The following is a 13,653-nucleotide window of genomic DNA, read 5'->3' as shown; positions in this document are numbered from 1 at the left end:
AAAATAAAATGTCTTTTTAATCTTGTTCCAAGTGAGTAGTAAAGATTTCCTCATTGGATGATTAATGAAATCTTTATTCATCCCCAACTTCTCATAACATAAGAAGGCATGCCAACCAAATCTTAACTGCACATCCTCTAGATCAAGCATTTCTTTGTCCTCTAATTTAATCCAGCTTTGTATCCAAATTAGATTACATGCCCAGTAATATAATCTGAAGTCTGGGAGCGAATAGCCCCTCTCTCTGAAGCATCTTTGAGCGCCTCCCATTTAATCCGAGGTTTGTGTCCTTTCCATATGGATTTTTTTAGCTCGGCTTCCCAACCTTTAAATATCTTATCCTTAATCTCTATTGGCACATTTTGTAGCAGAAACATAATTTTCTGTAGAACTGCCATTTTGATGACGGCAATTCTGCCTAGTAGTGAAAGATTTAACCAGCTCCATTTCCTTAAATGTTCTCTTATGTCTTTCCATTCCCCTAAATAATTATTGTCTTTAGCAATCCAAATTCCTAAGCACCTCAGTTTCTTTCCTACTTGGAAGCCCGGTTTCCTCTTTCATTCCTCTACCTCTTCTCCAGTAATAGTTCTAGTTATCAACACTGTCTTGTCTTTATTGATTTTCAGTCCTGTGAATTTGCCGAATTTGTTTAGCTCCTGTAGCAGCGGTTCTCTGCCCCAATTTGGGTCCTCCAAAATTGTTACCACGTCATCCGCAGACGCTCTTATCTTGGTTTCATTTCCTGTTGATCCCTTTTATATTTGGATTACCTTTAACAGAGGAAATCAAATTTTCCATCACTTCTAAGAATAAGAGCGGTGATATCAGGCATCCTTGCCTTGTGCCCTTATTTACCATACATTCTTGGGATCTTTCTCCATTGATAATTTAGCTCTTTGCCATCTCTTATGCCATCTTCCTTTCCTGGGGAGGGCATGGTCTAGATCTTCCCTGTCTATGGGGATTCAAAAGAAGGCTCCAGGGCAGAGGAGAATGTGGCCCAATAGAGGGACCCTAACATTTCCCCAAATGAGCACATTCTCCGTCTCTCTGTCCAGAGGCAGAGCCCTCTTTCCCAAAATGGCTGCTGAGGGATTCCTATCCAGATGCCCCCTTTATGCCATCTCTTCCCTTGGCACTTTCCTTCTTTCCTTCCTTTAACCTCCATCCCTTCAAGGAAGGGGACTTACAGGCAAAGAACTAACAATGGCTTCCATGTCCTTTCTGCATGTTCCCAGAGGAGAATCACTGATCTTTGCAGGGTTGTTGTGAAGGGTAAGGAATAATAATAATAATAATATGGTTTATTTATATACCGCTATTCCAAGGATCATAGCGGTGAACAACAATAATACAACAGTTAAAACATCATAGATCACAAATTACAACAATAATACAACAGTTAAAACATCATAGATCACAAATTACAACCCCCCTGTACAAACATCATATGCTATAAAACCATTACGAATACATGAAAACACCCCCATACAAATAGCAGGGGGGGAAAAAAAGTTCCACCCGGTGGCATGGGGTGTGTGGCAGCGTCCCTCAGGAGGCCGGGGAGCCGGCTTTTCAGGAGGGGCCTCTCTCACTGACCCCTCCTCCCTGGGAAAAACGCCGCCGCAGCGGCAAGACAGTCCTCCGCAGCTCTGGGAAGCTTCTTCCCCGGTGACATGGGGGGGGAGCAGCAGCAGAAGTAGTCCTCCACCAGCTCTCCCAGCTCCTTCCCCGGTGGTGTGGGGGGTGTGGCATATTCCTTATCATCCATACTTGACATGGAAATGATACATATCTTGGTAAATCCAGATGAATAAGCAAACATTCTGTGGGGTGCAGTTTGAGTTTCCCAAGGTGTTAACCTGTATATACTCGATGATAAGGATGTGTGTGTGTGTTGGGGGGCTAATTCAGATCCTGTGGGCCTCTAAGCCTAGTTGCCAGGGGGGTGTCCCTCTCCCCAGAAGTGGCTTTGAGCTTCCTATGTCTGCCTGCTCTTGGCTTTGGCCTAAATCTGGGCTCTTCTCTCCCCCACAGACAGAGCCCCTTCCCCAGGGAAAACCCCTTCCCCCCAGAAAGCTGTTGTTTCCAATGCTGTTGAAGCCTATGCTATCTGATGCTTTTTATTTGTCACGAAAGTCTTTTCGAAAGTCTTCCCAGAGATGAAGAGGGTGCCCCCACTGGAAGACCAAAGAGGGGGGCTTGCGAGCCCTTATCTCCCCCCAAATGAAGAGGAAGGGTGGGAGGGTCTCTGCCCCACTTTCCAGGAGGGAGGGGCTCCTCAAAGTCCTTTTTACATCTGAAGGACCCTGCCCCCTCCCCCCATGGCCATGCCCCTCCTCAAGTGCCCCCTGCCCCCTTTTTCTCATACATTTCTCCCCCCCACTTCCATCTCTTCCTCCCTCTGAACAGACTGTGAGGGCAGCAATGGCTTCAGGGCCTGAGACTGAGCATGTGCACATGCCCCAAAGGCCCCTCCTGAGCATGCGCAGGGATTGCCAGGGCCTTGCTGCTGCTGCTGCTGAGGCTTATTCCGTTGGGAGCCTTTGCGGAAAGGGAAGGAGTGCACCCTTCCTTCCTTCCTTCCTTCCTTCCTTCCTTTGAGGAGACTTGGAGGATGCCAGAATGGAGCCCAAGGAGGAGCTGGACTCAGGAGGGAAAGGGAAGGAAGGAAGGCTCTGCTTTGTACATAGAGCTCTATCTGTCTGTTTGGTATGTGTTTGTGTGTGTTTGCCTCTGTTCTTCTTATGGCTGGGAATGGAGCTGAGGGCTGATGAGAGAATAAAGTATATTTTGTGCAAATTCAGAACTTCTGTGCATCAAAGAGTCCAACACTTTGAAACAACAAATAACTTTATTGAGAACACATAACCAGAAATTCAGTGTTTAAACCAGAACTGTCCTCCCCAAGACAAAGAATATATTGAAACCCCAACACCTAAACCTCCACCTTCTACCAAACCTAGCCCCCACCTGCACAGGCGCAAAGTCTATGCCACAAAGGGAACAAGACCCCTTTGCCATTCCCAGAAACTAGCCTCTTTCTGTTAATACCTGCCCCCACCTTTCTGCAGACAACATCCCACACTTTCCAAAAGCTATCATTCCCATAACTATTCTAGCCAGTTGTAAAAAAAAAATCCCAGCACCCCCATCTAGCTGACCTGTACCATGACCCATAATCCCCAGCCAAGTTTATAACCTGAAGCAATTATCTATACTAATAGCAATTAAACTTAACAAACTATAACTTTAAAACAGAAACAGACATATAGACAGACAAACGTAACAAACAAAATCAGAAGGGCCTTTTCTTTTCACCATTGGATTGAAAATATACTTTTTGTATTTCTTATTGACAAAAACAATGTCAGTTTACTGCTGAGATTTGAGTGGCTTTTCTCCTGTATGGACTCTCTGATGTGTCAGTAGGGTTGACTTCAAAGAAAAACATTTCCCACAATGCTGGCATTTGTATGCCTTCTCTCCTGTGTGGACTCTCTGATGTGTCACTAGGTATGACTTCGTAGAAAAACATTTCCCACAACGCTGGCATTTGTATGGCTTCTCTCCTGTGTGGACTCTCTGATGTCTCACTAAGTCTGACTTTGAAGAAGAACATTTCCCACAATGCTGGCATTTGTATGGCTTCTCTCCTGTGTGGACTCTCTGATGTGACACTAGGTTTGATTTCAATGAAAAACATTTCCCACAATGCTGGCATTTGTATGGCTTCTCTCCTGTGTGGACTCTCTGATGTGTCACTAGGTGGGACCTCCGAGAAAAACATTTCCCACAATGCTGGCATTTGTATGGCTTTGCTCCTGTGTGGATTCTCTGATGTATCACTAGGTTTGACTTTGACAAAAAACATTTCCCACAATGCTGGCATTTGTATGGCTTTGCTCCTGTGTGGATTCTCTGATGCATGACAAGGACTGATTTGTAGGCATACCTTTTCCCACAACGCTGGCAATTGTATGGCTTCTCTCCTGTGTGGACTCTCTGATGTATCACTAGGTTTGACTTTGACAAAAAACATTTCCCACAATGCTGGCATTTGTATGGCTTTGCTCCTGTGTGGATTCTCTGATGCATGACAAGGACTGATTTGTAGGCATACCTTTTCCCACAACGCTGGCATTTGTATGGCTTCTCTCCTGTGTGGACTCTCTGATGTCTCACTAGGTGTGACTTTAAAGAAAAACCTTTCTTACAATGCTGGCATTTGTATGGCTTCTCTCCTGTGTGGACTCTCTGATGTCTCACTAGGTCTGACTTTGCAGAAAAACCTTTCTTACAATGCTGGCATTTGTATGGCTTCTCTCCTGTGTGGACTCTCTGATGTCTCACTAGGTGTGACTTTGAAGAAAAACCTTTCTTACAATGCTGGCATTTATGTGACTTCTTTCTTGTGTGGACTCTCTCATGACTCACAAGTTCTTCTGAAAAGAAGGACAATCACAGTCAAGAATGAATATCAGAATTAAGAGAGGAGGGTGTTACCCCAATTTTTAGCCCTTGTTGAACCCTCCCTATTTGATATTAAATTAATAAAGTTGCTGAGAGTGACCCAAGCATGACACTATTGCAGATGTCCCGAAATCCATGGAACAATTGTATCCCTACTAACAGGAGCAAAGAAGAGATTGTAGTAGAACTGCCTTAAGGGAATCAGTCGAAACAGATAGTCAAAGGGCTGTTCAAAAAATATTCCATTAAAAATGTGCAAAAATACTTTGATTGACAGTTGGCATCATTTCCTGTGAGAATGCCATAGAGTACTGAGTCAGAGCCCAAAGCATGATGCAATCTAACTGCAGAGGTCACTTCATGCTGTTTGGCACCAGGAGATGACTCACAACCAATACAGTATACAGCTCACATGTGGATTGGTGTAGACTGGATTGGAGTTGTGTGTACAAGAGATGGGGAAGTTGATGGAAGTCAGAGAGCTTGCAAATATTTGTATTATTTTGCAACTCAGGATAGAGAACCTCCAAGGACTTGGGTGAAATCAACTGTGTCTGTGAGTTACTTTTAAGTGTGGACAGTAATCAGTGCACTGCCAAAACCTATATCTGGATATTTGTTTCCATACTCTGCTATGTTATTGTTGAGCTGCATCTGGAAGTGTTGCTTTCAGATCGCGCTGTACATTGGCTTATGAACAGGACTGGAATTCAGAGCCAAGAAGGACCTGAGAGCCGTTGTGCCCTTTTGTCTGAGGTATTTGCATCAAGCGTCCATTGCATTCAATTTGGATTCAGACCATTCTTTTCCCACCCAGGAAACATACTAAAGCGATTTAAACCATTTTGAACCCTTAGTCTCTGTCCGTAAGCAATAATTTCAGTATAAATGTCTGCCCCGATATTTACTTTTCTTTGGCGTCAGTCCCGTTGTAGACAGACACTCTGTTGGTTTACATGGCTAAGCTCCTCAATATACTCAACAAACCTACTTTCCATTCCCTTTCAGGACTCTGAGGAATTGGAATCAAGAACATTCTAGGAAATGTATTACCATTAGTACAGCTTTACATTATTCACCAATCCCACCCTTGTTACTTACCTCTTGTGTGTATGTATGAATGCTTGTGTGTGTGTGTGTGTGTGTACGCGCGTGCGTGCGTGTATTTTGCTTTTTCCCTAAATAAAACATAAAAACCCATTTGAAATGCCTCTGGAGTTATGTGAGATTGCGTGCCTGGTATAGTTGGGCTGACCTCTGAGGTCACTGTTGCCTGACGAAAATTATGTCTCTTCTTAGGGCTAAGTACCAAATTCCCCCCCCCCCCACCCAAAACATAGCACTTGCAAGTGTCCTCCCCAGACTCCAGCATTTTGAGTAACAAAGGGCTCCTGGAACCAAAAAGGCAGCTAAGCAAGCTCAAGTTGGAAAATAAAAGTGCTTTTTCTCTAACTGTGTCCTCCTTTGCTTCCTTCCTAAATACTACTCATAATTGCTAAATAAAACCACTTAATATGTCTGAAAACAAGGACCTGAGCCGGTTCTCATTAGTTCACTGAAACCAGTTCTGAAAATCTGTCAGAACTGCCTCCCAATCCCCAAGGCCCCTCTCCTGGCCCTTCCCAGGGGTCCCTTTCTGCAAAGAGCTAGGCGATCCTGGCTTGGCTCCTGCCTTCCCCTCCTGGCTCCCAGAGGCCTGATCCCCTTCACTTTCTCCCTCTGCTCTCTAACCTTCCCTCTTGCCCATCAGCATCTCATTTTCAGCATCTCTTCCCTGCCTTTCAATTTTTCACTTTCCGTCTGTCTCTTTATCACAGACACATACCCACAGAGTGTGATGCATAAAAGGGACACTTTTAGGCCCATTTGTTGAGAAAGGTGGGATAATCAATATGCAAATAATTCATTGGCAAAGGCAGAGCAAAGGAGCTGGGACCTGGACTCCAATTTTGGTGAGGGTCAAGTGCCAGGGAGCAGCCTTAAAAAAGCCTTAAAACATTTATAAGACAGGCATGGACTACTGATGGGGTTTGGAGGAGATCTCAGGGGCAACCCCACATTGTATTTCCGGGGGGGGGGGGAGATGAAATAATATTTTGCCACTCAACATCGCAAAACATCCCTTTGGGGAAGTAGACGCCATTTTGCCACTGTTGGGCTCCCCCTGAGCCACTGCAGGCCCAAGAGAGTTCTTTCCCCCAAGAAGACTCTCCAGAGCATTAAAAGGATGGAATAGGGGCCAAAAAAGGTAGGAAACTTGCTCAGGGATTTGCTGAGTACCATTTGGGTGTGAAAAGCATTAATCTCCATGGCTTCTTTCCACAAAATCCTAGAACTGGCAGTTTAGGATGGAGTATTTACAATCCTTAGAAACTGGAGAGCAATAGTGCCTCTCTGAACTACAGATTCAAATATTCTACAAGCTGTTGCTATCACAATTAAATTACGCTTGAAAGGGCTCTAGGATTCCAAGTAGACCGCAAGTTGAACATGCGCCAACAGTGTGATGCAGCAGCTAAAAAGGCCCATGTGATTCTAGGCTGCAGCAATACAAGAATAGTTTCTAGAACAAGGGAAGTAATAATGCCACTCTATTCTGCTTTGGTCAGGCCTCCCTTGGATTAATCATGTGTCCAGTTCTAGGCCCAACAATTCAAAAAGGATGTTGACAAATTGGAGCATGTCCAAAGGAGGGCAACCAAAGTGGTGAAGGGCCTGGAAACCATCAAGCTCTATGAGGAGCAGCTTAGAGAGCTGGTTATGTTTATCCTGGAGAAAAGTAGATAAAGAGTAAATATGATATTCATTTTTAAGTATTTGAAAGGGTGTCATTTTGCGCAAGGTTGCTTTTTGCTGCTACAGAGAAAAGGAGACACCACAATGGATGCAAGCCGCAGGGAAAGGGGTTCCACCTAAACATTAGGAGGAACTTCATGACAGTAAGAGCTCTTTGACAGTGGAATATACTCCCTTAGAGTTTGGTGGATTCCTCTTCTTTGGAGGTCTTTAAAGAGAAGCTGGATGGCCATCTCTTGGGGGTGATTTGAATGTGTATTCCTGCATGGCAGAAGGGGGTTGAACTGGATGGCCCTTGTGGTCTGTTCCAACTCTATGATACTATAATTCTAGTGGAACCAAAGCAAAATGATAATATAGTATGAAAGGGACCGTAATCTTTATAGAAAGAGCCATGGATTCAGGTTCCTTACCTACAGAAGCCACATTCTCATAATTGTCAATCATTACATTGAAGGGGGAGGGTAGCAAGCCCTCCCAACCTATGCCGGAAGGGTCCTTGGAGCACCCAGCAACAAAGAGAGTCCAGACTCCGACTGTAGCTCAAAATAAGCACATCTTTATTACCCGTACGGGGTGACAGCTGCCTACATGGCAATTCCAAGACTGTCACACCCAATTGTCTTTCTTCAAACCTTTTATACATTCAAAAATGCAAGCATAGTTTAAACAGCATCTCTTTTTGGGTTAACTTTCAACATTTCCCAAAACCAGTTTATTGACTCATTCCTGTCTTCCTGCCTTCCTGACAAGTTTCCACAGTTCTGGTTAATCCTTCACAATCCCATTGTTCCTCTTTATCAGATTGCTTGGCCATGCTATGCTGTAATCATTAAACTGCCCAACTGTCCTTTTAACCTTTAGGTATTTGTTCCTCTCATTCCCCCATTTTTTTCTTGTGACTTGTGTCAACGAGTAACACTATCAGTCTTGCTTCTACCAGAACTCCTTCTCTTCTGGCGAATTTCTTCCTGAATTACTGGGGGTCCTCTGATAAGAACTTAAAATCACCATTTCTTTGGTCACAGCCACATTAAGCATCCTATTTACCATATTTTGCATATATTGCATTAGACAGGGAATACACATACATAAAACCAGTCCTATTACCAAAATTAGGACTCCTGTTATGACTATGCCTTTTACCCATCCTAGATTCGGTAGCCAAGATGTTATCCATGACCACCAGTCACTAGTTGGTTGGTATGTTTTTCTCACACTTTCTGCTATCTTGTGCAGTTTTTCTACATCCGTCTCAATTATTCCACTCTCATTAATAAAATGACAACAAGTAGTATTTAGCCACATACATAATCCTCCTTCTTGACTCAACAGATAGTCCAGTGCGATTTTATGCTGGACCAAAACCTCTGCCAATGAGTTTACTTCTCTCTGTAGAGTCTCCAATCCTTCTGCAGATTGATTGGCTAAACTTTCCATTTGGTATGACAGGATCCTAAGCTGTTTTATATTCCATGCCACGCCTAACATAGGCATACCTATAGCCGAAAATCTTTCCCCTTCGGTCAGGTATGTGTTATCAGGGTCATATCCATATTTTTCATCATACACCCTTTTTCTCAACATATGTCTATGTCAACCAAACTGTCGGTCCCAGGCTACTGGGGGTTGATCTTGTGGGTGAAACCTCAATTCACCAGCCATAAGGGTTCCAATAGTGCAGGTACCGTTCCATGCAGGTGGTAATATTTTTCCTGCCCATTGTCCACAAACCCAATATACACCCGGGGGCAACCCTCCTATCCAATTACCTGGGCCAGCAAGTAGTCCCATTTGTCTATTCAGGGCCCTCAAAAGTGTATGGCTTCCTACTTGTCCAAATAGAGTGGGTTTACCTTGGATAGAGCAACCTAAGGGATAGGGCAATCCTGTGCAAACCTCGCTATTATTCAAATGTACAGTGAGATTGCATTTATCATAATCTCCCAAGTTTGCACGTCTTAGCAGCACGTTAGTGCCATATCCCATGCTTACATTTCCCATCCATATTGTTTTCTCTACCATTTCTGACTGCTGAAAATGGCGAACACATAAAGCTGCCTGGGGCCTGTCATTCTGCTCTAATGAAAATTGTGCCTTATCAAATGTTGAGGGATCTCCTACTCCAAAATATACCTTGGTTACATTCCACCCTGTCAAGTTTAGAGTTGCTGAAACAGTGATTGGCCAACCTTGACCATGATGTGAGGGGCCATGTAAACATATCTAACAGCTGCTCCTGTTGAATTCCTTAGAAATATTATTCACCATTTGGTGAAATCTGTTTTGTCCCCCCCCTCCATCACATCCTACAGGAAATGCAAACATCATAACAATACACCAAATAATCATGTGTTGAACTGTGAAACAAGTGAATTGTGATGATGGGGGACAAATTGGTAGGTCTGGCCAAAACAAATTTGTGGTTTGTGTTCCTGAATGTTTATAATGTCCCTTGGTTCTTTCAGGACTATTCCGGTAATAGCCCCTCCTCTTACTTCAAGGCTGATCTTAGAATCATGACCTCGGAAGGGGGGCTCACGTTGCGATGCTGCCCCTTCCTCCATCTGGAACCTGCAAACCTTTTAAGTTTTACCTTCAATGGATTGTCTTTGCCCAAAGTAACTTGCCACTCAGGATCTTTGGTGGTGTAGTCTCCTTTGATTCTCGTATAATGGACCCAAGGCTTGACTCCCTCTAGTTTGACTGCGGTTGGAGTCATCAGCAAAATCACAAATGGTCCTTTTCACCTGGGTCCCAAAGGTGTGGTCTCCCAATCTTTTAGCCACACAGATTCTCCTGGAGAGAAAGAATGTAGCGCAGTAAAAGGGAAAGGGTACTTTGCCTCACTCACATATTGATTCAGTTTGTGTAACACAATTCCCAATGCTTGAACCTCATTAATCAAAGCTTGTTTTCCCAAGATAGTTACATCTCCTCTTAACTGTTTTATTTTTCAAGGGGGGTCTTCCATAAACCATTTCATAGGATGACAATCCTAACATTCTAGTTGGTGTACATCTGATTTCTAACAAACACATTGGTAACACCCGTGTCCAACCCAATCCTATTTCCTGACAGATTTTCTTCAAGTACCATTTCAGACTGTGGCATAGGTCTCTTGCAGGGGTTTGACTTAGCTCTAATCACACAACCTCTGGGGCATTTCTGCACATATTCAAGAGCCAGTCAATGTATAAAGTTTATTCATTCAATTATCTCAGTGTCTCTTCTGACAACTTCTGGGCCAAGTTGGGATGGCATTCATACTAGTGAATCTGGGAGGATGTATCCTTTTACTCTTCCAATAACCTCAAATGGAAGCTCCTTCCTTGTGGTTAATTCAAAACAAACTTCTGACTTTTCTTTTTCTCACTAATCCTCTTCTTCCGCATCTCTCATTGCCATAGCAGGAACATCCTAGGAAGCAGGGTAGAAGGGGGGCACTAACATTAAGTTCATGGCTTCCCTTCCTTCTTTGTCTAAGTCCACGTCTTCCTCCTCTTCCTCATATATCATCATTCCACATACTCTCATCTGGCCTCTTCAGTCCAATGGGACATATCGTCCTCCTTTCTTCTCTTGGTTCAGTGCTGCTAGGCCAGTAAACTTGCTTTTTTCTTGCATCTGCTCCTTCACTTCTCTCTTTTCCTTTGTAAACTTTCTGTCTGCTAAGGCTGGGACATTCCTTAATCCTTCTACGACTTCTTCTAGATCACTTCTCTGTCCTTTCTTACAATCTTTATTTCAATGGTTTTACCAAATCTTCACAGGTCTGGTTACAAAACATTTAAAACTCACTCAGGATCACAACCTCCAAAAACTCAAAAATGCTAAAATGATGAAACAGTGTCCTTTTCCCCAAAAATTCAAAATTCAAAATCCAAACAGTCCCAAACACTCTCAAAAGTGGTTGAATTTCATAAACATCAAAAGTTTAAAAAACAAGAACTGAAAAACTCTTTAAAGTCTGGAAATGCTTTTCTTTGTTAGAAATCCTTCTCAGACTCTTTCAACTTAGCAAGATGTCTCTCTGTAGTTTTATTGTTGTTGTTGTTGCTGCTGTTATCAAGTGCAGCTAAAACTTATTCTGCAATGGTAACTTCATCTCCTTTTTCATTAAGATAGCACTCTTGTTATGCTCTGGAACCCTTGTTGACTCTCTAGTGCCTCCAGTGTTCACTTTCAGAGTATTGCAAGAACTCTCTCTCTTTTTCTCTGTCATGCTTTCTTAAAGCAAGCTCTTTGTTCTCTCTGTAGTGCACATAGTGTCTTATCTCTGGCCTTGCCTTGAGGAACTGAAAGTATTTTTTTTTTCATCCTCCATGGCAAGAATAAGGGGGGGCAGGAGAAAAAAGAAAGCCTTCGCTCTCTAGAAGGAAACTTTTCCTTTTTAAATTGCTCAATGAAAGTTTTCCTAAAAAGCTGTTAGCAATCCTGTCCCATTTATTTCCTCATTGTCTCCTGCTTTTCTCTGGGTGGTTGGCTGTGTGCTCTATATTATATTTCAGGATTTCTCTCTCAGGATTCCTCTCTCAGGCCTCCATGCATACACCCTTCCTCAGCCTGGATTTCCACAATCCAAAGGCTTCTTGTGAGTCTCTTTCCTTTTACAAACATGCTTGGTTCTTTCATGTGTTCTGCATAACTTTGCAAACCCGTCTTTACTCTTTAAATGTGGTTGTTCTACTGCTCTCACAACCAAATTTCAAGCTTGTCTTTGTTACTTTAGGTTCTGTGTTTTCTAACTCAATCTGTGGAAGTTTGTTGTTTGTACATTGTATGTATTATAGTTTATAGCACTGTGTAACTTTACAGTGCTTTATAAATAAATAATATTTCCTTTAAACTCACACAGATTGGGATTATATTTTTCTTTAACAGGAGTGTTTTTCACACAAACTGGTATTTCATTAATGTGATTTTTCTTCTTATATGATACACAGTCCATTTGGGTGTTTTTAAATTATTCTAACACCCATCTTTCATTTTTCATTTTAAACACTCCAGGCTTTTAATCTTCTTTTTTCTGCCCATGCTCCTGGGTTTATCTTCTGTTTGCTCCTTTAAAATTTTTTTTTAAACACAGTCCTCAGAGCAAACGGACATAGGCTTTTTCAAATTTCATCGCCAATTTCTAGTTTCAGGCAAAGTCTATTTCAAAGGTACTGGGCATCTAGGAGCATTTTAGAACTTATGGGCTATTCAATGGCTTTTATAAACTTTAGTCTCTTCCAATAGCTTGACAAAAGGAGTCTTATTTTCTTCTGGTCTGGTATAGTCTTTTCCTACTTTTTCTCTGGCTTGAGTTGATGCCATGGTTTTCTCTTCCAGACTTTATAAAACATTTAACAATTGTTGGATATCAAGCCAGGTGGGCATATGGGTGCCCATGATGCCTTCAATTAAAGTGGTCATTCCAGTAGGATCTTCTGACCATGGGAATCTGGTTACTTTCCAGTTTAATAAATCACTACTGGTGAACAGTACATGTTGATAAGTACTTTGAATAGTATAACTTGGAATGTCTTTCTCTGTTATTCCAACTGGAACCATTTGAGTGACTACTCTAAGGGGAAAAAAACTCCTGCTTGTTTTCCTCCTTCTTTTTGTTTGGTTTGGGAGTTATTCTATCAGGATAATCCTCTTTCCTTCAATGAGAGTAGACATGCCAGTCGGGTCCTCAGACCATGGTGGCCTGCTTGTTTTCCAATTTAAAAGGTCACTCTACTGGTAAAGGGGACATGTATGTGACTCGGCTGTTGTATGTGGAAATGTCCTTTTCATCAACAGCAACTGGATCTGGTAACAATTTTATTCTTTGGCCTTTCTTCTTCTTCCCCTTCCAATGGGGGCATTTCCTCATCAAAATGGATTAGTGGTGTTTCTTCATTAAATGGTAATTGTCTTATAGCCTCCTCCTTGGGTAAGGTTGGGTAGGTTTGTCTGCCAGAGTCCAGTAAAAAGGGGTTGGTTCCTGTCTTTTTACTTTTAGGTTTTTCTGTTTTAACTACCACGCAACATTGTCCATGGCAGATTTTCTTTTACAACATTGTACCATTGTGGTAGCATTGTAGTAGCATTGTAGTAGCATTGATCTGGATTGGTACTTTGCTGTAAAGACTAACACTTTCCTTATAAGTTCTAGGTCCAAGGACACAATAGCTGGCCAGGGGGAATCTAAAGGGAAAAGTGGCCACTCTAACATACAAAAGGGTTTTTTTTTTTTCCAACTTCCCTGCTTTTCGGTGCCTGCCGAAAAGTGTTTTTCTCCAAAGTTTGCTAGCATACAATCCAAAGACGTCTTGCCTTTTTGAACCCTTTTTTTTTCTTTTTCTTTTCTTTTTCTTTTTTTTCCATTGCAGACTACATTTAGTCTGT

At 42.5% G+C, this 13,653-nt stretch overlaps 2 protein-coding genes across 2 annotated transcripts in view; one reads left to right on the top strand and one right to left on the bottom strand.

Annotated features, from left to right (window-relative positions):
- Positions 1–13,653, top strand: part of LOC149287748 (uncharacterized) — a 792,175-nt gene that overhangs the window by 343,974 nt on the left and 434,548 nt on the right. The window lies entirely within an intron of this gene.
- Positions 2,600–7,719, bottom strand: LOC149287758 (uncharacterized). The gene is made up of 2 exons (XM_089492587.1): positions 7,686–7,719; positions 2,600–4,448 (listed from the first exon to the last, which is right to left on the bottom strand). The coding sequence occupies exons 1-2, from the start codon at positions 7,717–7,719 to the stop codon at positions 3,379–3,381; spliced, it is 1,104 nt and encodes a 367-aa protein (XP_089348713.1). The 3' UTR covers positions 2,600–3,378.

The sequence above is a fragment of the Sceloporus occidentalis genome, unplaced genomic scaffold (assembly GCF_023333645.1).
Source record: "Sceloporus occidentalis isolate IW3139 unplaced genomic scaffold, rSceOcc1.0.p SCAF_57, whole genome shotgun sequence".
Lineage (NCBI taxonomy): Eukaryota > Metazoa > Chordata > Lepidosauria > Squamata > Phrynosomatidae > Sceloporus > Sceloporus occidentalis.
Note: the sequence above shows the minus strand (reverse complement) of the source record. Positions and strands in the feature narration are given on the sequence as shown.